Source organism: Ursus americanus, chromosome 5 (genome assembly GCF_024610735.1).
Source record: "Ursus americanus isolate L20-20 chromosome 5, mUrsAme1.1.p, whole genome shotgun sequence".
NCBI classification, from domain to species: Eukaryota; Metazoa; Chordata; class Mammalia; order Carnivora; family Ursidae; genus Ursus; species Ursus americanus.
This window is the reverse complement of record NC_142131.1, coordinates 36,829,105-36,855,004: the sequence shown is the minus strand read 5'-3', so window position 1 is coordinate 36,855,004 and position 25,900 is coordinate 36,829,105. Positions and strand designations below refer to the sequence as shown.

Below are 25,900 nucleotides of genomic sequence, written 5' to 3'. Positions count from 1 at the left end.
TAATTGTCTTAATTAGGTAGTAAGTGTTGGCGTTTCTAACCACCGCGAAATTAGTAGGAATCCAGTAATGACTGTCTTAACGGTGGAACTCTATTCTATCAAATTTTAAAATGTTGATTATAGGTTTTGGTTTAAAAGTAAATGAAATCCTGTTTTGAAATAAAGTCGTTTCAGGTTGCTCATTGGATTCCTTTTTGGATGGAGGCAGTAGGGCAGTTAATTGAGATTACGGGCATAGTCTATGTAATTTTTTAATTATTCATTTTCATACCTATGGTTTTTTAGAATATTTAATATCAAGAAACAGAATAACTGAACATTGTCTTCATAACCCCATGTTACTAGTCAGTGTCTTTTGCTTTTTTCTTTCATTTCTTTTTCTTTTTTTTTTTTTTTTTTTTTTTAGCATAGAAAGACTTTTCTGGTGAGCCTCATTGTGTATGCAGGTGACATGATCCTGGTGAACTAATGAACTTTGGCCTTAGGGCACGTGCATTCTGGATGGGTCTTTAAAATGCATGTGCCACATCTTGGGAATGAGTGAGGAATTAGAGAAAAGAGAAAAGAGTGTAGGGAAGGGCATGGATTGATGGACACAATTAATATGCTAGTTAGGATGTAGTTAAGAGGCCGAATAATTCATTATTTAGGAATCACCTTCAGAGATAGCAGTGTTAAAAATTAACATATTAGTTTGTATATAGAAAAGATTCTTTAAAAAGATGGCGTTTGCTATAACCTCAGGGTCTTTTTCATACATGAAGCGTTCAATTTTGTCAAAATGCTCAAGACTCAATTGAGCATTTTCACCTTGAGTAACATTTGATATAATTTTATTCAGCTTTCTCCAGCAATAAAAACCCTTAATTTCATGTGTTCTTTATTTTGCTGTTGTATTTTAAACTAAATACCGGAGATTGCCATTCATTTATTCTTTCAACCAATGTTTACACGGTGCCTTTTAGGTAGAGCAGTGGACAAATGGAACAGGCTAGTGTGTAATTTCATGCACCTTAGGATCTAGTGGAAGAAGGACAATAAACCGATATAAAAGATCTAACATAGGGTGATAGATGCTAGGAAGAAAAATAGAGAAGGGAATGAAGTGGTGGGCATGCTGTTTTACACAAGGCAGTTGGAGATGGCCCCCTGGAGGAGTAACCTTTGAATAGGGACCTGGAGGATTTGGGGGGGTGACGGGGGAGAGGAGCATGGTAGTTAATACCTGGGGTGAGTCCTAGATACATGCTGTGGTCAAGGTAAATGTGCTAGGTGGCAAGATGCCTGGGGCACCAGAGGTCCAGCAGCATGCCAAGGGGGATTGAGTATAGTCGTAGTAGCAGGGATCAGAGACTTGGGTGTAGAGGTGGTACACCTGGTAGGACCTATAGGGCGTTGCCATGATTTGGGGTTTTGTTCTGGGTGCAGGGAAGTCGTGGAGGACTCCAGCAGAGGTTGTGGAACATCTGGCTTGTGTCTTAGAAGGGTCCGTAGCTGCTGTGCTGAGTCAAGGATGGCAGCAGAGAGATCCGGATGGCAGGGGTCAGAGCAGTAACAGTAGAAGGGGCGAAGTGATTGGATTCTGGATATATGTATTTTGGAGGTTGAATTAGAGCATTTGCTGACTGAATATGAATAAAAACAAGTACAGAATAACTGTAAGGTTTGCGACTTGAGTAGCTAGAAAAAGGAGTTACAATTTGCTGCAAATGGAAAAATACCTTTATGCTCATATGATCATTGGGATTATTTAGAAACTATAGACTAGAGAACTTGTGGACTCAAGCATGAAAGTGTCTAGAAGGGGAGTTTGGGGAAAATGGTCAGTTCAAAAGGTGCAAGTTGAATGTTCATTGAAAGTTGGGATGTGCCCTTTTAGAAAGAGATGATACTATTCCTGGGGAATATAGCCATGGAAGAAGAAACCCATGGTTTCTTGATTTGCCTTTACATGTGCTTTTCGCTGATGAAAGAAGCCACAGTGTGATCATGGTGTGTTCTTCTGTTTTTCTCAGCATGATCATTGTAAAACATCCAACAGAGGGTAGATATGATAAATAAAGAAAATACAGACGTGGAATTCTGGTGATGACCTTTTCCGTGGGACTGAGGATTTTGGAAACGTTGCCCCAAATACACCTAACACTTGAAGGAATTGTATTATAGTGTCTGTCCGGCTTTTGTTCTCTGAGATGCTTCTGTGTTTGCTGTGATAAACTCAAGCAATGGCAGTTTCCATGTGCGTGGTATGCATGCTGCCTGTTGTTCTGACTTCAAAATTCTGTGGCTCTTGGGACTACAGGAGGTTAAGAAAACTGACCTAGGAAATTTGGAGCAACTGGAGTCCACCACGAGTCAGTTACTTGCCATTGGTGAATGAAGTAAGGAAGGATTTCTGGAGAATGTGTGTCGATCGGGGCTACTCTGTGGCTAGCAGTGGGCGAGGTAAGTATGTGACAGGGCAGTAGGGCTGGCTCTCCAGCTGTCTGTGGTCTGCTTGGGGAGGAAAATTTGAAGTGTGTGAAGCAAGGATGCCGAGTTCAGGTTTAGATGCCCTTAAACGTCACTGGAAGTTTCAAGACAAGCTCTGTTATTAGTTGAGCTTCTTGGAGTTTGGAAAAGTTGGCAAACATTAAACTGGAATCATTTAAAGGGCCGTGTCCAAAGTGATGGGTTTGATGTCTACCGTAAGCTCTAGGGTGTGCTGAAGTGTTTGCAAATGGAGCATGAGAGTTTGAATCAGGGCAAAAAATGAAAAATAAATTGCAGGGCTGCACTGGACCATTTTGGGAAGCTTTGACTAATTGTAGAAAGAAAAGTCGAGCCACTGACAACCCAGCAAATTTGGAAAAATGATCTATTTAGGGAGAGCCCTGTTGGGACTGTGATTTGATGTGAAGAAGGAAATGGGATCCTGGAACCTGGCCCTATGCTTACAGGTTTTTCTGCTTATATTGTGTTTGAAGCATTTACAGCCCTCACAGTTCACTGACTCTATTTTCCCAGATTTAAAATAATACTCTCCCCTCTTGGGGTTATGATTCTGATTAAAAATGCTGGCTAATGGACTAAGAGCTTGTGGCTCTATATGCGATGAAATGGATTTTCTTTTTTTGTTTTCTTACACTTTCTTCTTGATTTCCTTCTCCTTCCTCTGCATTTGTTTTGTCTTGGAGGGCTTTGTCGGAAGTAGGTAAGGAAATCACATCATTCTTATTTAGAAATTATCTTTCTCCTCTCTTATTTTTCCACCCTCTGTTAATTTGTGATACAACAATCTTCCCCAGAGAGAGTAATTGTAATTCTGCAAGCGAAAAAAATTTAACTTCAGGTGAAAAGTAAGTAGCAGAAATTGATGAACCTTAAACAATAAATATTTGTATTTGACACAGCTGCCACTAGTAATTAGGAGAAGATAACTAAGTGGAATGGAGTTGAAGTCACTCAGATACTCTGAGGGGTTCTTGGTGCATTTAGAGGACCTGGTAGCAAGCTGTTAGGGAACGTTTTGTTGAATGTCTGGGGCACATTGCCACCTTGTGGCTGCAAGTTTTCCTTTTAATGCAAAAGAGCAAATTTCTAATATTAAGTCTACACGATAGAATCTTATTTTACCTTTTCCGTACTATTCATAATTTAAGTTGGTAACAAAAGACTTGAGACATCGTAAAAGGCTACATACAATACAGGGTAGGAGAATTGAAGAGAATGTCCTTGACCTTAGCAGAGGCCTGCTGAAGTTTTGAGGGGGGGAGATCCATAATGTCTGCAAGGAACTCTCCACTGTGTGGGGATGGGAGGAAAAGAGAGAGAAAGAGAGAGCAAAAAAGTATGGCAAAGGTTAACTGTTCACCGGGGTCATGGGAATAAGGGACCACATTGTACTCTCCTTAAAACTTTTTTGTTGTTGTAAATTTTGTTCTGAAATTTTTCAAATTAAAAAAAATATTGGCAAGGAGGGGCGCCTGGCTGGTTCACTTGGTAGAGCATGCTTGATCTTGGTGTTGTGAGTTTTAGCCCCCCGTTGGGTGTGGAGCGTACTTTAAAATTAAAAATATTTGAAGAATTGGCAGGGAAAAAGAAAAAAAAAGAACTGGGTTAAGGGCATAAAATGGAGCCAAGAAGGAAGCAAAAACAACCTCTACATTGTGTAATAATCAGACTGCATTTAGACCACCGATTGCATTTTCCAGTAGCTGATGTGTCACTGACCAGGGTTCCCTTGCTCCAATTTGGTGTCCATAAGGTTTAAGGCCAAGGTGTCTAAAATTAGATACAATTCCTTCTTGGAGGTCCTCCTAAGTAGGACAGTGTTGTAATGAACAGCAGACTTCCAAGAGTGCAATCTGGAATCCGTTTTCCCTACTGATCTGGCTTGATCCCGGAGGGGATGGATTGCAAATTTTGGGGGGACCTTTCACAAGAATGCTAAGTGGCAATGAAATGCAGTAAATAACTGATAGGCCATGAATTTGAGGCAGTACTTCTTGACCAGTGCTTGAAATCTAGCTCTTCAGTGTTACTAATGAATACAGTGAGCTTGGGGGAGAGTTGACATCTTGTAATAGCCCAGCCAGTGAGGTCTGTTCCATCTCAGTGCACTTGGGAGGAGTTACTCACTGGTTAAATTTCTTTTTGTGCAATGGCTTTTGAATATGCTTCAGTACAAAGACGGACAAATGGATGATTTTGCCCCTAAATTTTGTTTTCCTATAAAATATATCCCTGATAGTCTTAATCTGAAAAAAATGGAGACAGGTATAACCAGGTATCCTTCTCTCTGCCCAGGAAAACAAAACAAAACAAAACTGAACAAAACAAGTCTCGATGAAGCATCCTTAAAAATGCCCAGATTTGAGCAGTGCTACTGAAGTCTTGTCTGAATTTAAATTTCTACAAATTTTCTGTGACATTTGGAATTTCCATGAATACCTTTTGTACTTCTTTCTTGTTCTTAATAACTCTCTGGATATAGATATGTGCATGTGAATATTTTTGTCCTTAATAACCATCTAGACACATATATATGCATCTATACTTTGAAGGTGAACATTTTAGAAGATGTGGCCCTATTCAAGTATGAAAGGTCTTAGAAAAGGAGGACAGATCTTGAAATAAGTGTTGCGACACAAGGGATTCTTTTGTAGAAAGCTGTTGCTTGAAGTGGTTGTAGTTTCTCTGATTCTGGTGACAGATTTTCTTTTAAAAAGCTATAAAGTGATAGAGGGATGTATTGATTTGCATTAAGGGCTCTGGTGCTTAGAAATTGCCCTTCCCTGCGTGTATTTCTGAGCACCAGAAGCTTGTGGATTTTCTTTTGTGAACAACTGAAGCAGTGATCTATTGATTCTCTATAGAGCAATATTATTTATTTTTTAAAGAGCTCACGGCCCACGGAAAGATGTATATTTGACACAGTGACTCAGGACACATGCACACGTATAGCTTTATCAGACATTTCATGAAACAGTCCTTTTCTTTCCTTCGTTGGACTCTAACAGCTTCTACTGTATTAAAAAAAAATATTGCTTAGATCTACGAAACTTGATTTCCTGACCCAGTAGTTTGTTGTGACCCACAGCTTAAAAATCATTGCCATTGAGATTTTGCAGTAAGCCAGAATGTTTTTCAGATACAGGACATGACAGTGAAACCCTGAATGGTCTAAAGTAACCAAATGAGCAGGAGGCTTGGGCGGGAGGGATTTAGAGAAGGATAAGAAAAGAAGAGCACCGGACGGGTTGGTGTTCACCGGATGGGCTGGTGTTGCATGCTGGCTGTGTTGGCAGTGTCCTCAGTGAGTGACGCCCCTGTCTTTCTCTCTGCAGCTTGACCACATACTCTCCCCACCACCCATGCCATTTCGGAAATGCAGCAACCCAGATGTGACTTCTGTCCCTGCAAAGTCCCTGAAGTTTAAAAGACAGCTGAGTGAGGACGGTCGAGAGCTGCGGCGGGGCAGCCTGGGAGGGGCTCTGACAGGTGAGTCCTGAGGGGCAGACGTGATAGAGGAGGACCCGCATGGACCCACCAGCAGGTGCTGACAGGTGCGGGAGTCCCACGTGTGAAAACCGGCCTGCTTCAGAGTGGGCCCACCCCTCTGCAGACTGTTTGGTAAAAGCTGATCCAATCCAGACAGCAGTAAAATGGAGGATTGTAGGAATGAAGTTTCTTACTGAAATAAAATTTACATACAATAAAATGGACCCATTTTAAGTGTCCATGTGTATGGATTTTGGCAAATGTATACTGCCGCATGGCCACCACCACAGTCGAGATACTGAATGGTTCCTCGGCCCTGATCTTGTGTTTCTCACTCCCACGCCTCCTTTCTTGGCCCCAGGCAACCAGATATCTTCTTTTTGTCACTGCAGCTTCGGTTTAGCTGAAAGTTATAACATGAATGGAATCAAACAGTACACGTTCTCTTGTGTCTGGCGCCTTTCGCTCAGTATGTTTTTAAGATTCTTCTATGTTGGTGCATGTATCAGTAGTGTATATTGAACTTGATGAGAAACTGCCAAACTGTTTCCAAAATTGTACCGTCTTTACATTCCCACCAGCAACAGATGAACGATCTAATTGCTCTGCGCCGTTGCCAACTTGTGGTATTGCCAGCCTTTTTAATTTTAGCCATTTTAATGGGTAGATAGTCCTGTCAGATGGTGGATTTAATTTTTATTTTCTTGACGACTAAATGATGTTGAACATCTTTTCATGTGCTTGTTGGACATTCGATTATCTTCCGTGAAGTGTCTCTTCAAATCTTTCATCCTTTTTTTTTCTTTCGTGCACTTTTTCATCATGTTGTAAAAATTAATTTAAAAACTTTTCAAATACAGAGAACCCAAAAATCCCTTGTAATGACTTGAAAGATAGAAAACTTAAGATATTTAAGAAATTTTTAATAACACACCATATAAATTTTCATGTTACTAGACTTTAAGTCACTGAAGGTTAAATTTCTGTTTCATTCCGAGTGCTTTTTCCTCTAAATATAAATATCTCAGAGAAACTGTTTTTTAAACCCTAAAGTGGAGTTTTCTCTGTACATGATGGTCTTCTCTGCCAGTTCTTAAATGGTCTGAAAAATAAGCTGAGTTACTCACATTTTTTTTGAGAATTGCAGATTTTGACATCCTGGAGATGAAATATCTGGGAACGGAAATGATTCTGACATTAGGCTCAGTGGAGTCTAGAACATTTGACCCATTGTGGCATACTGCTGGAATGCACAGTGAAACTGACCTCAGGCCAGAGGGAAGAAATTCATCAAAAAACCTGTTGTACTTCACTAAATTTAAGTAAATGTCCATGCCTGAGTTACAGATGTTCTTTTAATGCTTGTTAAGGAATTTTTCTTTGCTTTCCTTTTATAGATTCAGACTATTTGCTTTTTTCAGGGAGATCCTAAAAATTAGGTAGTCCAACCTTTATTTTGTAGGTGGGAGAATTAAATATTAATGGTTACTCATCAGTTTGCTTACTAATTTCACTTAGGAAGTTTACTTACTTTGGTTAAACTATTTTTGACTAAAAGTAGGGGCAATAATGGTTCTCTGAAATTTTGCTGGAGGAGTTGACTTAAAGCTTTAAAACAGTGCAAGGGTATAGGTGTTGATGCAGATATATGAGCCGAATCATACAATTCGGCTTACAGCTTAAAAAAAAATTCTGAAGTTGATTCCCATTTCATAATCTCAATAGCTCTGGTATATCTACTCTTACAAAATTTAGTGTGTGCTCTACAATCATTTTAGATAATTAAATGTTAGGTCAAATAATTTTCAAAAATATTTATTAGCCCTTAGGAGAGAGGGAACGTAAAAGAATCTCATGAAAATCAATCTGGTTTTAAAAGCAGTTGCTTGTAAGTTTTATTGGAATATGAAGAAAACATTCTGACTGGTCCCCTAAATAGCTTAGCTGAGGATTTAATGAAAGAATTTTTGCAAAGCACTTAGCCAGTGACGGGTGGCTGTTACTATTATGTGCAGCAGGAATTGAATCGCAGTTGATGGAGAACTTGGGCTTCTGAACACCAGTTTGGGTGCCATATCCACTGAGTTTCTACTTTGTATCAGGCAATGTGCTAGTGTCCAGTTGGAGCAGAAAGAAAATCTCCTTTCTGATCTTTAAGAAACATAGTTTCCACTAGTTATAGGCAACTATGAATAATCACATGTGATCTTACCTTGGAGCATACGTGTTGCTAAACTTAATTAAGTCAAACTGGTTTTAACATCAGAAGTCTGTGCCCGATAGATTTTGTATGGTAAAGAACAGCCATCTTCCTCTTGCTTAGCCTTATTTTAATCTAAAAGTCTTTTCTTTGGCAATTTTCTACTGTTTTCTTTAAAACAATTTTTTTGTGAAGGTTTGTAGCTGGAAACTTTTGTCACTGAATTATCCTTGATAAGTTTCATTAAACTCAGCTCTTTGAGAAGAAGATCTGTGATGTTTTCATCTTACCACTAATAATAATGACAGCTAACTCTAAGAGCTTACTATGTCACATGCACTGTTGGCAGGGAATTACATTTACTGACTTACTTAGTTCTTACCATATTTATCCACTTGTGAGGGAGGCAGTCTTATCCTCATTTTACAGATGAGAACACTGAGGAACAGATAGTTTGAACGGCACAAGATTGTGGTGTTCACGAACAGCAGAGCCAAGACTCTGGAGCCACAGCCCATCCTTGTAACCACTGCACTGTTCCTAATACAGAAAGTACTTAGTAAACTCTGGTAGGATTATTTGGAGTGAATCCTATGTGGGAAACTTTATGTTCATTTGGAAGCCAGGGCTGACTCAATCCATAGGGATCCTTGTCCCTTAATTACAAAAGTAAATTAAAACCGTGCAGTTGATCTATAGTAAAACCCATGAAGTTTGCACATTTGTTAACCTGGCCATTCTTTTGCTTGGATTTCATCACAAGGAAATAGTTGTGAATGTGTGCGGAGAAATAACACTAGTTATATTTAGATCAGCACCATTTATTATAATTAAAATTGCATGTCATCTAAATATCTGGCAAAAGATACTGGCTACACATATCACGGTATACACATAAAATGGAAGACAATTGTAAATATTAAATACCATGTTGTAAAAGAATAGGTTTTAACGTTGACAGAGGCTCACAATATGTTTTTATGTGAAATCCCATTGTTGAATGGTCTCGGGGGCATCACTTGCTTCATAGGACTTGCTATAAACGTGATTAAATAATTGGATGTTTAACAAGGTGGAGGAAAACAATTCCTGTCTGCTAAGGAGTTTTCTCATACTGGGATGGTGGTTGATTGGGTTCCCTTATTAACAGGCACATGAAGGATGCTATGGCCTTTTTTTATACCCTGCAACTCAATCCACAAGACATTTTTTTGCCACTGAGTTTTTTGGTGGCAGTAGTTGGTTTATCAGTTGGTGATAATAGTATTGTATAACTACAAAATTTCATTGGCAGACAAGTGTTTCTTTCTTACTCACATGGCTGCGGGTCAGCTGGGTTTTGGATAATTTAGTCTGAGCTCTGCTGGGATTGGTTCTAGGATGCTGTTTGGGTCCAGATTAGCTCCACGTGTCTGTCTTCTTTCTTGGACCAGCAGCTATCCAAGGCATTACATTCTGGTAAAAGACAGGAGCGTGAGAGTGCATGTCCATCAGCTCCGGCACGTTTCAAGCCTCTGTGAGCTTTACGTCTGGCAAATTTTCTATTGGCCAAAGCAAGACACATTGTCAAGCCCAGAGTCAAGGGGCGGAAGCATGTTCTACCCAGGTAATACCTTGACAAAGGTGCAGATATATAATGCTACTGCAGGGGAGCAAAGAATTGGGACCAATAATTCCATTTGTCATAATTGGTCTCTGTAGTTTAAACCATCACTTACAATAAGAATATTTGCATGTGCCTATTTTTTATTATAACAGTGATGTCTGTTTAGTGTAGACAAGTTAGAAAATGAAGGGGGGCAAAAAGCGAGAAGCCCTTACCTCCACCATGCACAGATAGCCGTAGTTTAACTTTTGGCAATTTCTTCCCTAAAACTGGGGTAACTTAAAGTTATTAGATTAAAGAAAAAAAACCATCAGTACCCTTTTTACAGGGCTAGCATTTAAACAACAAACCCAGAGCTTATTACGTCCAATGCTGCCTGAAAAAAAATTTTTTTTTTTTTGGAGGCAAATGATATTTTCTGTCTTCGTGGCCTGCAGCTTGCTAAATAGGCACCCAGAAGCATGCTGTAAACACTGACTGAGCTCTGGAGCCCCCTAATGAGTAAGAGGAGTAATCATTATGCAGACCCCTAAGTCAATTCATAAATATGTGGTAAGGTGCCTGACAGTTCTCAGCAAGGAAGCTGCACAGAGAAGGAGAGAACCTCAGCCTTGAGTCCTGGCTTCTTGATAGGCGAAGGAATGCCCTGAATCCTGGTTCTGAATTTCACAACTGGGATGTATGTTGCAGCCCTAACAGTCAGAAAAGGTGTGATCCTTTTCCTTATGAAGAAAATTGTGGTTTTCAAAACATAGTGGCTTGTTTGGAATGTAAAACAAAGAAGAATCTGTACATGTTTGTAACTCGCATTTAATGATAATAAACCAACTTTGTGGATAGTATAAACTGGAATTTCTAACACAGTAGGATCTGGTGTTCGTTCTATGTTGGGGGAAATATTGAGACTTTTTCTTTCTCAGATTGTGGTAATCAGTTTGGAATGACATCTGAAAAATTTTTAAAAGCATTTCAGAGGGAATTTTACTTCAAGAGGGAAAGGGAAAAATAAACAGCACAATCCTAGAAAACATTTTTTTCTTTAAAATTAACCTGGAGGCTTTTGTGTTTCAATGCTGTGTAGAGCTTAACGGGTTTCTCATCCTAGACGCCTCCTTAGCTTAGTAGTCGAGACAAAGAATTGAGATTAAAGTGAATTTAGATAAAATAAGGCTTTTTTCTGGGTAGCCTTGATACTTAGTAAATTTTGCTCCTAAATCTCCTTGATACCCCAGATTTCTTTATTTTCATAATTCCATCAAAAGAATGCCAAGATAAAATGATGTGTGTTGGAATGCTATAACAAGTAAACGAGAACATATCAGTGGCTTAGCACAATACTCATTTATTTCTTGCTCATGTATGAGTTGCTGGTTAGCAGGCAGCTGTCTTCCTCATGGTGAATCAGGGACCCACGCTCCTTCCATTTTCTGGTTTTATTTTTCCTTGTGGCTGTAAGACGCAGTGCTTCCAGCTGAGAGAAGTGGAAAAACAGAGGTGAAAGCTTTCCAACTTCTTAGAAGTCCCAGCCTGGAAGAGACATATTCTTGTTGTCCATTCACATTTTTTCTGTCAAGATTCTGTCACATGGTCACAGCCAAACATCAGCCTGGTGCCGCTCTTGGAGGGCCCTAGAGTGGTCCTTGCCAGGCCGTTGCCTCTGTATATAACTACATAAGAGGCAATGGCAACATGGCACTTGGCCTGAGAGAGAAGTAGGTTTTAATAAGAAAATGGGATAAATTCAGTTTTCAGTACGCTAAAATTGAAAACCTGTAAGACTTGTGAATTGACATACTGTCAGGACTGTGGAATCACAGAAAGGGAGAGAATTGTATTTTGGGAAGGAAAGGATTGGCTCCATCGCCAAGGGGAAGATGATGATAAGGAATTGTCTTTCAATTCAACAATACTGTCCCTGGTTACCTTGGGGAGAGCAGTGAGGTGCGGAAAGAAGCCAGAATGGAGTGGGTTAAGAGCAAACAGTAGTTAAGGGATGAGAGGTAGCTAACTGGTTGATAGTTGAGTGTAGATAACTCTTTTGAGAAGTGGTGCTGGGAAGGAGGCTAGAGACGTGGGTGGAAGCTGGAAGGGTATGAAGGATCAGAAGGAGACCTCTTAGTGTGGGTGCATGTGAGCGTGTTTGTTAGGTTGGCGTGCTACTGAAGAAAGAGATGATAGCCAAAGGGAAGTACTTTGGGAGGAACCCAGCAACGTATCTGCAGCACATGTAAGAAGGTTGGCTTTTTTATAGGAGAAGGGGCACTTCCTCCCTTGGAATAGGAGGAGGGAGGAGCAAAAGGGAGCAAAAGCCGGTAGTCTAGGTACATCTGTATCATGGAATACTATTCAGCAATAAAAAGGAATGAACTGTTGATGGGGATGACAGCCTGGGTGAATCTCCAGAGAATTAGACTGTATAAAAAAAGCATGCTGTTTAATTCCATTTGTATATGCCATTCTTGAAATGATACAGTTGTAGAAATCCACTGGTGAGTGGTTGCCAGGGATTAAGAAGAGGGAGGTGGGAGGGAAGTAAGTGTTACTGTAATTGGGTGACATGAGAGATCCTCTGGGGATGGACACGTTCTAGATCTTGACCATGTTGGTGTCATTCTACTGATGGTTATAGTATGCTGTAGTCTTGCAAGGTGTTACCATTGAGGAAGACTGTGTAGAATGTACCTGGGATCTCTGTGTACTGTTTCATCCTACTACATGTGAATCTACATGTATCTCGAGAGTAAGAAGTTTCATGTTTTAATGTCCCCTTTCAATATTGCTGTTTTCAATAAATTTGCTTAATAAAAAGTAGGTAGTTCAATAGATTTGGTGGCTTCACTTTTGTCAATGCATTATGAGACCCCTGTGGAGTGGTCAGGAGGGTTATATGGTGTGAAGTAGAGAAGGAAGTCATAGGGTCTTGGAGAATAGGAAGGGATCTATAAATGTAGTAGGATTGTTTGGAAGCATTGACAACTGATTTAAGGTCTGACGTCAAGAATCTAAAGTGAAGCCTGTCTGCATGTTTGAGGAAAAGTTAAGACACCAGGGAAATGGGTGTACCAGGAATGGTATTTCCACAGAACATAGCGGAGAGGCCTGGTTGGGGGTCATTTAAGATAGAGGTGGGGAGAGCGGAGCTGAGCTGTGTAAGAATGAGGGGACTTCTGGTGCCTTTGGTGGAATTGCCCAGCAGTGGAGTCAAAGCTCATGGGAGCTTCAGAGGACGATGGGAGGTGGGGACCTGGGCGTGTGATTGTATTGGGGACTGAGCACTGGGTAGGCTGAGTTGGACTTAACCAGACCCTGAAGGATATATAAAATGTTAATATTTTGAAATATGGCAACATTTGAAACTCTTAAAGAGCAAAGACATTTACAGTTGTTGTAAATGGTGCTTTTCTGTGATGCTCTCAGTTTGGGTTCTTGGCTTTTGGCCAACAGAGAGAAAACCCCATATCCACAGATAATTCTCACTTAAGGTTGTACCCGTTTAAAAACTAACTATTTCTGTTTGTTTTGATATTTGTCAATGTTTAAAAAAATCTCCAGGCTGGAAACATATAACTGGGAGCAGGCATTGTTTTAGTTTGGTTTACTGTTTTGTTTTAGAACTTGTAAAATTGTGTAGTTCATCAACAATAGTTGATGAAACTGGAGGCTGTCTACCCATTCTTCTGGGTTGCTAGGCAATGAAGAGGCAACTCCTTTAGTATCTTCTTCCTGGTGAGAGTGCCGGCTTTGAAGTAGCCTTTAAAACCACTGCTGTGTTCACCGCTCCTAGGTCCATTTATGTCTGGATATTTTGTTGGTATCTAGGTGCTCTAATTAGAAGATGACTCTTGTGTGTATTTTTGTTGTATGATTTCTCCTTGTCAGAGTAGGAAAATCTCCAGAGACTTCTACTTAATGGGGCCTGCAGCTGTTAGCTGGTTCCTTTGGCAGATGCTGCCTCCCAGTGGCTCTCTGTCAGGAGGCCGTCTGCTGTGGCTCATCTCCCATGCAGATGGCCTACCAAGGAGTCATTGCTCCCTCTAACAGGGCGATCATAAGGTGGTTCCCAGGCCCCTGGTCACCTGCTGCTTAGGAACTGCCATGTGGCCACCTTGTTGAGAGCCAGGCTGCAGAGCCCTACTTGAAACTCCAATAGCTTTCAGGGCTTTGATACCATGGAAGCCTTCCCAAGAGGTGATGATGTCAGGCATGCTGGGAGAATTAATTAAGGGATGAGTCTACATGAGGACTTGAAGACTCAAACGTGGTTTTCTGATACGGGGAGTCAGATGAGACACGAGCCTGTTAGCTTTGAAGGGATGGAGCTCCAGAGAGTGATGGGAGCCAGGCTATGTCCGTCAGCAGCGCTGGCTCCTCAGAAAGTCATGTGACAGTTTTGTACCAGATCGAGTTCGAAGGACTTAAAAATTAGTTCTGAGTATTAATTAAGGTGTTGATAGAAGACTCTGTTTCTCTTAAGCTTTTTGAGGTGCCTTCTGCAGACCAAAAGTAGCTTGGGCCTTATATCATTGTTGACCTAGAGTTTCAAGGTTGCCAGGGTAGGAAAATCAGCTGAACACTAGAGCTGAACCATTCTCACTTGCAGAGTAAGGTCACCTGCTTGACCTTCTCCTGGGTGTGGTGGATGTGGCAAATCAAATGTTGTACCTGAACTTCTTTAAAGTACACCAAGGAAGAATGTCTTTCAAAGTTTTTGCTGATTTTATTTTAAAAGTTGTATGTGTCTAAATAGATAAGGAGGCTCTCTGTATCAGGGTAATGAAGAAACTCTACAGAAACAAATGAAAGATAGATGAACATCAAGATCCGTCAAGCACTAGACTTTCCCCCGCCCCCTTCCAGTCTCTCTCTTGCTCTCTTAATGTCTCCCCATATTTCTTATGTTCTAGTGTGGTTCTATAACTAATGGACCTTTGTTCTTCCTGGGAGAAAAATGGAATTTATTGAATCCATATATCAAAGATTCAAGTTGTTTGTTCTTCAAATTCTCTTTAGAATACAAAGTTGATTTCAGGGGGGCGGTGGTTTGGGGGCATTTTTATCAAGGGGTTGATTTTTTTGAACAGGCACAATCATATTCTTTTTTGTTTTCTCTCCACTGACTATATATTTGTGTACATCCCTGAAATTTTGTTTTGTTCCACTGGATAGCCTGAGGCCTGCATGGCTGCACATGGTTTTACTATCCTCTATGACTTGTCTACTTTCAGGTTCTGAAAAGTGTACAGATTCCAAGCTTTTCTTCTCAGTTCCTTACATGTTTCATCTATAGAAGATGAAATGGTTTTAAGTCCCTGTGACACTTCACTATAAATGTAAGGAAGCCACAAAAGTTGAATTCATTACACTATAGTTAAGAACATGAAATACACATTGAAATAATAGAAAATCAGTGTTGCCTGTTAAATCCCACACGGAGCACTCCTGGGATTATTAGGGAGGGAAGATAAGGTTGGGGAAGGCCAGGAAGATTTCGTGCCATGCTGGAGCCCACGTATGCAGCTGGATATGGGTAAGTGGCTCTCCTGGTGACATTTTTTTAGCATGTACAATGAAACCGTAGTGCAGCTGCTCAGAGGCGCATGCAAGGTGCTAATGGCTCCTGTGCTGGAATCTTCTGGGTAACACAGGCATGGTGGTTGGGTGTGATGCAGTAGCAATTAGGGGAGATGTGTGTCAGGAAGAGAATGAGATACATGGATTACACTGAAGAGGGTTTAAAGATCAAAAGCTAGTGACTTGGCTGGGTGGAGCTAGGCATCTTGATACGCTCTACACTGCTGTTGCAGGATGTGATAGGAATCATGAAATGGGGATCAGACGACCAGATTCTAGTCAGAAATACAGCCCTAAGTAAGGCGTGTCTTGGTTTCTGGTTCTTAATTTAATCATCTGTAAAATGAGTGGATTGGATCAGACAGTCTCCAAGTCCCTTCGAGCTAGAGTAGTAAATAATTTTAGCTACCAAGATGAGAGGGGGGAAACGTCTTTGCAGAGACTGGTTTCCCTTCATTTGTTCCCTTCCCACATAAATACTTGCTCCATTGTTGAGCACCGAAGCCACTGTCTCCACTGGAGGAGCATTTCAGTGATGTCCTGTCATCAGCCCCTGAGACCAAGTACCCCAGGCCATCCATCTCTTGTTTAAACCTCATTTTCAGTGGCTAATCAGAGATCAAGAATGTAGACCTTTTTCTTAACTTCCTGGGTGGAAATGGAAAATGAAGCTGACTTGATGTCAGCTCCGCTGTGGAAAGAGTAGGCAAAGAAATGCAGATGCCACCAACCGGGAAGTTTAAAGATTTATAAAAATTAGTGTTTCTGCTATATTAATGACTCCGGTGGTGGTAGCCTGCATTTGTCATTGTCATGTTCCATTGTCATTCAAGTACTTAATCAACGCATATTGTCAGGGCTACATTTATTTTCCAGTGTCTGCCTGGCCAGATCATTTCTTCGTTCTCTGACTGTGTCAGGTGCCCTGCATCACCCCAGGGCCAGAAGGGAGAGCTGGAGGGACAGTTGCTGCTTTGCTTTTAACCCATTGCTAACCTGTTCACTGCCAGGAGTGGAACTTTTAAAAAGAAAACGCAACATTATGGAAATGTCTTGTTCCCTTTTTCTGAACAAGAATACAGGTGGAATCATTACCACCTTAAATGATGAACCCTGAACCAAATTAGGCTTGAAGGATCTTGCATAAGGTGGCAGAGTTCCCAGCATCCAAGTCCCTGTGAAAGAGAGTCCTGGATGTGGGTAAAGTAATGTACCTGGACATGCAGTGTGTGTTGACATGTACGCATGTGTGCATGGCTTTGTGCCCTCGATTGTTACTTAGTGTCCCACAATGTAGGATGTGCTGTAGTTTTTTGCCTTATATCACTCTAGAGGCCAGGAACAATTATGTATGTCAATGCCCTTTAAAAAAAAACAACAAACAAACTTAGAAGCAAATATCTCAACAAGCAAATTTCTCTGGGCTCAGAATAAGGAAAACAGGGGTTAGTTTGATAAATTTGAATTCTTTCTTTGGTTAAGGAGGGAGAGTTGGGTCACCCACTGTGCTTGCCTGGGTTGCCAGGAATGTCAGTGCAAAAGCATTTCGTTGTTCTGTGCTCCATTATACTAGGTTTTGGCAGCAGTGGCATATATAAATAATAATAATTTTTTAAAAAGGGGAAAATGATACATGTATGGACTCCCAGCAATAAGGGGCACCTTGGTGGCTCAGTTGATTAAGCGTCTGCCTTTGGCTCGCATTCTGATCTCAGTGTCCTGGGATCAAGCCCTGCGCTGGGCTGCCTGCTCAGTAGCAAGTCTGCTTCTCCCTCTTCCTCTCCCCCTGCTTATACTTGTGTGTGCATGCTCTCTCTCTCAAATAAATAAATTAAATCTTAAAAAAAAACAAACCCAAAACCCCACAGCAATGAGATGCCTACTCAGGTGTACGAAACAGGGAAATGAAACTCATGATCCTTTACTACTTCAAATTCCATTCCAAACACTTCTTCCTATCACTTGCTAATTCTTCAATAGCCCTATTTGAACTGTCTCCTTCCTCCTCCTTTGCTTACATTGCTCTCTTCTTAGAGGATGGGTCACTTTACATTTTCTATTCTTGGTATACCTATCATCCCTTTTACTAGTTGATAAATTCCTCCAGGAACTTTTCCTTGTATCCTCAAAGCAAAATTTCCTACATTGCACATATTAAGTGCTCAGTAAATAGGGTTGTCAGGCAAAATGCATAACACCCAATTATTCATACCAGAGAAAGAACTAATAATATTTTTAGTATACTTATGTCCAATATAAAATTTGGGGCATGTGTATTCAGATTTATTTGAATCCAAATGTATTTAAACATCTTATATTTTTGTTTGCAAAGTGTTTCAGTAAAGACTGGAATGGTTTTGTACCTAGGCCTTCTCAGACATGTTGTCCCATAGGGACATGCATAGTAAGAAAGGCAAGAGGTTAGAGGCCTTACACATAGATATTAGTACAGTATCCTTTTCTTATGTTTTCTTTGACCCTCTGGTTGGTTACTCAGCTCAGAGACAGTACCATCTTTGTGGACAACCCCAAGCAGACCTGGTACATGATATCCTCTTTGATATATGCAAGGCTGTATACAACCCTTTTGCCATGCTTTCAACATAGTCCTCTCTGTAGATTCATGTAATGGGAGATTAAATGCATTTAATTGAGCTGTTACAAGAAAACAATCAGACTGTCAGTCTTGAGAGGTGGCTATTTGGAGGGTGACTGGAACAACCAAATGGCTACCTTCCCCCACCTCAGCACCAAGCACACTGATTTTCCCATAATCATGGCTGAATTCTTTAAAAAGGAATGCTGACCAGTCTAGTGATACTGTTACTTCAAAACATGAAGAACTGACCCTGGAGTTCAAGGCTGCTTAATGCCCTCCAAGCTTTCAGAAGAATGCAGTGGGGGTGCCTGGGTGGCTCAGTCGTTAAGCGTCTGCCTTCAGCTCAGGTCATGATCCAAGCGTTCTGGGATCGAGCCCTGCATCGGGCTCCCTGCTCAGCGGGAAGCCTGCTTCTCCTTCTCCTACTCCCGCTGCTTGTGTTCCCTCTCTCGCTGCCTCTCTGTCAAATAAATAAATAAAATCTTTAAAAAAAAAAGAAGAAGAAGAAGAAGAATGGAGTGACTAAGGTATAGACCAGAAATGGGGGTGAATTCCAATCCTATACCTCTCATTAATTTCTAAGCAGTCCTGAGGAAATCAGGAAGATAATCGTGGCTTTAATTTTTCTCTCCCTAAAAACAAGGGCAGTGTTGTGTTAGGTTTTGGAAAGCACTTAGTGATCTTTTGGAGCTTAATTCAGGGTATCGATTGCAGTTTGGATAGCATTGGTTCTTAGATTTCGTTGCTTTTAAACCAGGTAGGAGGAACATTAACTTTCCTACTAAGAGAGGAAGAACAGCGGGCTCTACACTCCCTGGTGGAGGTCTTTCTCCCTGGAAATGGGGTCTTCAACAAACTACCATTTGGAGTCCCTGGAGGAGATCTACTATATGGTATTTTTTGGAGAATCATTCACAGTTGTGTTCTAGATTTTTTTTGCTTACTCGTTAACCAGTATCAGCAAACATCTCTGAAGACAAAAATACTAGTTTCTTCAGGAAGTATAGACATTGTTATTGAGGAAGAAGAATTTGAAATCTGCTTGGAATAAATGTCAGCTTGGAACTAGAAATTGTTCCAAATAAATATATGTGGAAGTACATTGTTAGGTGACGTAGATTGTGTATATAAAAGTTTCCTTGGGTAAACAGAACTTGTTGGGAAATGAGGACTTGTCTGGAAATTTCTGCTTGGATTGTGACACAGAGTTTGTTTTATCCCATTGTGGCTGCCTTTGTTCTTTTTGTTTCTCTTGTAAAGCTCCTGATGGCTAGCTCCTCCTTGGCCTCTGTCCTAAGTGTTTCGATGTAGGGCAGTTGTCAGGAATGTTCAGCCTCTCAGGGCTGCCAGTGACATTTGGGTGTGTCAATCAAAGCATCTTAGTTTGCAAAAGAATGGAATTGTGTAGGATTCATAATTTCTTCCAAAGCAAGATGATAAGTACAAATTGTCTAGTGTTTTGAGGCCAATCAGCTTACTTTGAAAAGTTACAGTATTTTGTGGAGGTGTCGGACTTCTTTGGAGATGAGTTTTAGAAGTGAAAGTCAAAGCCAAGAAAAGTGAGAAGTAAGGCTGCTGAGTCTTTGGCATTAATATTACAGAGCTAATGATTGGACCAAATTTGAGTATTTTTCTAGGCAATGCGGAACCACATAGTAATGGAAAAATATGAACCCTGGTAGAAATATAAAGGAGAGAGAGAATGGAGAGTTACTATGCATAGACATTAAGCATGTGATCATGTAAAAGTTTGGTAGCTTTGGTGTCCGGGATGTGATGTAGGGCTGCAAGCGCATATGGGGTACAGTCCCAGGTGACAGTTTACAGTGGAGAGAGCATGTCGTGCGTTACAATAAATGGGACTCTCTATGCAAGGAGCCATATAAGAACAGGTTGTATGATGGGGAGAGGGAAGGCTAGCAGTGCCTTGGGGTATGGGTTCAATGCCCATGATGCCAAGATGCGTAAAGCATCCTGGAGGGGGACCTAAGCAACCACTGAAAACAAATTGTGTGTTCCACACTGTCCTGTAGCCATGCAGCTACTGCATTATAATAGGCTGTGAATCTTGGATTTCAACCTCGTGACTGGGGCCAAATGGGGATGGACTTGAATTCAACAGTTTCATGAGTTTAAACATTGACATATTTCCAGGATCCAGAGGGGGCAGTGAACATGTTTAGATGGAAAGATATTTTGGAAAGAATTGGACATACTGGGTTGGGAAGAGAGTGATGGGGAGGAGGGGATGACTCCTACTCATTTGGTTGGTGTTTTGAAGCGTGCAAGATTCTGGTCCTCCCGGGGATTTTAGGAAGGTTTGGAGGCAGATGGGGAAGAGGAAGGAGCAAGAGGAAGGGAGAACTGGGAGCTTGACAAGTAGTTTAACAGCTGCTCCACATATCCTCAAACTGACTCTGAGAAAAAATGGTTCTATTTATTTGTCGTTTCCTTCCATATATCTTCCCAACAGCATTCATCAATATCTGTCATTTCCCAGGGGGTTTAGGCATGTCTAGCAATTCATTCTGCTGAATTATATTTCAATACGCGGATGGAGGGAGGCCAGATTGCAGATGTTAACTCTGACCTATGCCCAGCGTTGCCTAGACACGGCCACCACCCAGCTCCTTGGTGCCCTCACGCAGACAGCCATTCCAAGCCATACCACTTGCTATCGGATTCTTGTGACCATGTTCTTGTTAGAGTAGGCTCTGTATAATACTTGTTTACAAATCAATTTTACGTTATCCCATTAGCATTTGGTCTATACAGCTAGCGCTCAGGGCAAAACCATCATTTATTTTTTGATAAGAAATTTAAATTCAGATAATCATCATCTGAATGGAGACATTTTGGTGGTGGAGGTGAAGCAGGGATTTGCTGGCTAGGGCTGGGTCTCATTACAGAATGGGAGGATTTGCTGGGTGTTGTGAGCACTTGTAATAATAGGAACACTGAAGTTTACCAAGCTCTCTTTCATGTACTAGTTCATTTGGTACTACCATCTTCCTGTGTTAGAGTTTCAGAGTGGTAGTCTTAGTAGATGAGAAAAAATACTTCTTAAGGAGCAGTTTAAGGGAAAACAAAAGAAAGGAAAAAAGAACAAATATATTTCTAAGTGCAGATTCAGGTTGTTGGCATTTTTCCCCTCTTATCATAAACTGCCAGGGGCAACATGGTGGCTGTCTATGATTGAGGGTGAAGAGAGTACCTTTGAATCATGTTACTGTATTGCCCACAACTAAAGTTACTTTCGATGTAAAACTTCAGCTGTGGTTGATAGTGGCAGTGGCAGCCAGAGATGGTTTGGCTAAAGGCTTTGACTTCTGTATTGTAGACAGGAGTATGCTGTTATTTTTCCACAGTCCCGAATGCTCTCATGGTGTGAAACTGGCCTTTCGTGACTCCCTGAAACCTGTGTCACGTACCCAGTCTGGGGTCGGTACATTCTCACTTTCTGCTACCTACTCCGCTTGCTGCCAGCTTCCTTCTAAAGTGTCTCCTTAACTTTCTCACCAGGCCCTTGTGGTTCATATCGTGCCTTGCCATCCTTTGTTAAATATAGAATGCTGGTGGTAGTATTCAACACAGTGAGACTGCGCATCTCCATTGGGTTTGAGTCTTATAGCAGAACTGAGGTTTAGAGATGGCTGCATCGTGCAGTTAGTTGGGTTCAGGCCTTGGTGTCCGGATGGCGTCCCATGCTTTGACTGCCAGCCTCTCTGAAGGCATGCGCACTCTCTCCTTCAGCGTTCACTTCCCTTGTCAATTAGAGATCCCTGTATAGGGGGCAGTGATGTCTTTAAGGACTTAGGGTCAAGGCTATGCTTTGGACTTTCCTTGTGTGAGTAAACATACACTTTTTTTTTTTTTCCTTTTAAGGCGAAAATAGCAGCTCGGTATAGGAGTCAGTGAACTTCGCTCTCTGGTCACAGGTCTGTTGGTTTCTCAAATTATATTTATTTGTGCCATTAAGAAGAATGATTTAGCAGCATTGCCGATGCTGTCTATATAGTTATTCTTTTGCAGTGGGACAAGAAATTGGAAGTCAGTCACCCGTGTGAGAGGGAAGATGGAAGGAGCCATGTCTCTGTGTTGCAGTAGCAGCTGAAGATGAATAAAGGGAGGCTCTAATTGCTGGGAGTCTGACAGTCACTATGATGAGGAAACCACTGTTGAGGAGTGAGCAGTGGAGCAGAGAAGAGGAACATCTTGAGGATGATGGAGCATACTTGAGGACGGTGGCTGCTGACTCATACATTCTTCCCGGCTTCAGCCAGTGACTTCTCCTGGCCTTTAACCTTTCTCCATTTCTAAATTTGGGAGTGCACTGGGAAAAACTCAGTTCCTCTGACTTGTCAGTGATTCCAACGGCTCAAGTTATTTAAGTGTAATTTGCAAGAGCAGGTGCTGACGTAGTTTAGTGTGGATGCCTCCCAGACAGTAAAACAGAGTTGTTTTTTCTCAGGAAGGTGCATAGTTACAGCTAAGCAAGTGAAGGGGTGTGTGTGTCAGTGTGTGTGTGTGTGTGTGTTAAGATATACCTAACAAAATTCACCATTTTAACCATTTTTAAGTGTCTCAGTTCAACAACAGCATTAAGTATATTTACAATGTTGTGCAGCTGTCACTGCCATCCATCTCTAGAACTCCATCATCTTCCCAAACTGAAACTCTGTACCTGAGAAACAGTAGGTCTCATCCCCTCTCTCCACAGCCCCCATATCCACGGTTACACATTCTGTCTCCGTGAAACTGACCATTCCACGAACCTCATATACGTGGAATTATACAATATTTGTCCTTCTGTGTCTGTCGTATTTTGTTTAGCATGTCTTCAAGGTTCATCCATGTTGTGGCAGGTGTCAGAATTTCACTCCCTTTTAAGGTGGACTCGTACCCCACTGTATGTGTATACCACATTCTGGTTATCTGCTCCTCTCTCAGGGATGTTTGGTTTGTTTCCACCTTTTGGCTCTTGTGATTAATACTACGATGAACTTGGTATACACCTATCTGTTCAGCTCTGCTTTTAGTTCTTTTCTCTATATACCCAGAGGTGGGATTGAGCAAGGGAGGTTTTAGCAGGAAGCAGGGAGTGGGGGCAGGGGGTAAAATGGTGGGATGTCCCTCTTCCCACTTCAGTGGTGGACGTGAACTTTCAGGGAGCTACTTTGAGAGCCTCAGGAGATGCTCCAGGTTGGCAGCAGGCTGGTAGCTGAAATGTAAAGATGAAGGATGAGGGAGATGAGTGCATGGCCCCCTCTGCCTGCTCCTGGCACCCGCATGGTGATAGCTTCATAGTGTTCATTGTGTCGCCAGCCCCGTGACTCCTGTTGGGCCATGGCCACGCCCATTCTCCTTCCCTCCCTCCTGTGGCTCCCCCGGTGGCTCCCTGGCCCCACCTCCCCAAAACTCTTGAGAGCAACACAGCTGTTCCCTCAACTTCCTTTTGTTCCTGGTTGGTGCCTTAGAGGGATAAACAAACTTTTTCAGAGTTTTATGTATAACTGAGCGCCAGAAGCTGTATCTATCCAAAGACTGCTTTGTTCGTAGTTACTAGGTCTTATTTTCCCTTTGATGGCTTGTTTGTAGTCCAAGAGAAATAACCCAAAATGTAAGACTGTGGACTGCCTGCGAAATCTATGTTGCACTTCAGGTAATAAGGAACTTTTTTACTGGAAGCTTTTAAATCTAGTCAGGTACCATTATTCCCTGATGATAAAGTAGTTCTCCAGAGGCTGTATTTAATTCTTTATATAGCCATTCTGCTAAAATTATTGCTGACCTGGTATTTTCCTACTTCAGAGGGATACTTCATGCTTTGGGGGGCTTTGAAAGCATGTATTTCATTTTTGAAAGCTTGCATTTATGGAGGTCTTCTTGTTTCTTGGGATTCAGGATGGAAACAAAGGAAAACACACCCCATTAATGAGACCATATGTAACGTTCATAGAACCAAGGCACAATCCAGGTCTAGGCTCAGAAATCTACTTATTTTAATATATAATCTTAAAAGGCTGCATATCTTCCACTCTGTTAAGTAGAGGCCCTGTGACCAAAACAGTAACAATAACCAATATAAAAAGCCCATTCAGGTAACTCATACCTCTATGTTTGAAGCCTGACAAGTTCTTACATCAGTCTGGTCAACGAATTTCAGCTTTAATATGGACCTCTATTTATTGCCTCTAAATTTCTAGTTATGTCAGTAGAATATATGTAATAAATGCTATAATAAACATATCAGAATTTTATAAATGTGTTTCCAAAGAGCATAGAGCTGATCACAGTTCCAATTGTAACAGCAAGCTCAATTTGGTATTAAAATAAAGCAGCCAGATTGGTAGGCAAGCTCACCTCTCCTATAAGAAATTAGGAATGGTATTATCCATTAATTTCCACCCCGTGCAGCTGAATAATGCAGTTGACAGATGCTAATTTTCTTAAATTGTAGGCAGCAAATGATGCATGAATACAACAGCAACACACTTTTTAGAGGCTCTTGGTAGTCATCAGAAAGCGAATTTATATAAAGTTTGATGTAGTCACTACCAAGTATGGCATGATGTTAGTGCCTTCTAATGACTGTCTTAAATCCATCTGTTGTCCTCTTTTCCCTATTAACACTAATGGGGGTCTAGGCAGGAATAAAAACCTCCCATGTGTTGTGCTAACAGACCATTCAATTTATAACATTCATGTGATTCCTAAGGATAAGACTCATGCAAGAATAATGACATCTAAAATCTAAGCAGTGACAGGATTATAAATATTTCATTGTATTATGTGTGTGTTTCCTAATTTAATTATTTTTCCAGTGGCTTAAAGAAAGTTTGTTTCTTGCTCCCATTATCATATGTAGTCTCATGGATAGCTTTTTGTGTTTCTTACTTTTTTAAGCTGATGTTATTGAATGTCCATTGTATGATGTTTTTTCTTTTTGGATTTTAGGAACACCCTGTAAGTTTACCCCTATTTCACAGCTGAGGAAATCGAGACTTGGGGAAGTTCATGAATAAGTGATAGAATCACTTTTGGGGGGTCAGAGTTGGCACTCAGCAATTAGGCTGTAAAGTCAACCATAACATTACTGGCAACTTTGATTGTTTATGTCCTGTTGGGTTTGAAGACTGTATGAGGTAAATATATGGACTAAGTTGAAAAACCTAGTTCAAACTGAATTCCAAAATTGATCAATTATTGAACATCAAAATGTGTCCTTGGGGTTTGGGTCTGTTGACATAATAAAAGAATTGAAGCCTGACGGAGAGCCTCTCCTTGACCAAACTCTAGCCAGTTTCCTCTGAGACCTCCTTCTCAACCAGGCCTCAGACTTGGTCAGTGAAGACGCGAACAAACAGTGGCATAGGTTCTAACAGCTCAAGGCAACCTTCTTAGCATGACCCTAGTCCTCTTAAAGTGCCTGCCTGAGAAAACTCGGGGCTGTCAACATTTTTTCTGTTTGGGCCAACAGCTAGGGTCTCTGCCTCCCAGGCTCTGTGGGAGGGTAGAATGTGAATTTGGCAGTTGCCAGCTGGCAGGAAGAGCTGGCCTGATCGCAGTTACACTGAATGACCCTGTGTCATTTTTCACTTCTATTGACTCGACTGAGCCCCCACTGGCTCCCTGCCCTACTCCCTCATTCTCTTAGTAAAACACTCAGTTATTGTACAAATTGAAGGTGAGTTCAGTTCACACTGGACTCTTTTTTTCCTGTTGCAGTAGTTACTACCGATTAAAGTCTGTCCTCACCACTTACAGTGTCGCACTTGGTTTTCCTTTGATAAGGCACATATATGGCCTTGCTACCAAGATGAGACTTAGACATGGTACAGTAACACATAAAGCGTACGGGATGGTGGTAGACAGGGTGACTTTGGAGGAGAGGACACACAGGGGTCCTGTTAGCAGTGGTCTCTGCTTGTTTTTGAGTGCA

General features: G+C 41.2%; 1 protein-coding gene across 9 annotated transcripts in view; it reads left to right on the top strand.

The window, feature by feature from the left end:
* MAST4 (microtubule associated serine/threonine kinase family member 4) overlaps nucleotides 1-25,900 on the top strand; it is a 537,673-nt gene that overhangs the window by 141,668 nt on the left and 370,105 nt on the right. For 7 of the 9 annotated variants that reach the window (XM_087862106.1, XM_087862104.1, XM_045794229.2 and 4 more), the window contains exon 2: nucleotides 5,829-5,982. In XM_087862106.1, the coding sequence (XP_087718232.1) occupies nucleotides 5,856-5,982 (127 nt within the window). In that variant the 5' untranslated portion in view covers nucleotides 5,829-5,855. Of the gene's footprint in view, nucleotides 1-1,234; nucleotides 2,446-5,828; nucleotides 5,983-21,800; nucleotides 21,897-25,900 lie in introns of those variants that run through there. The other 2 variants (XM_087862107.1, XM_087862108.1) reach the window with 2 other exon arrangements.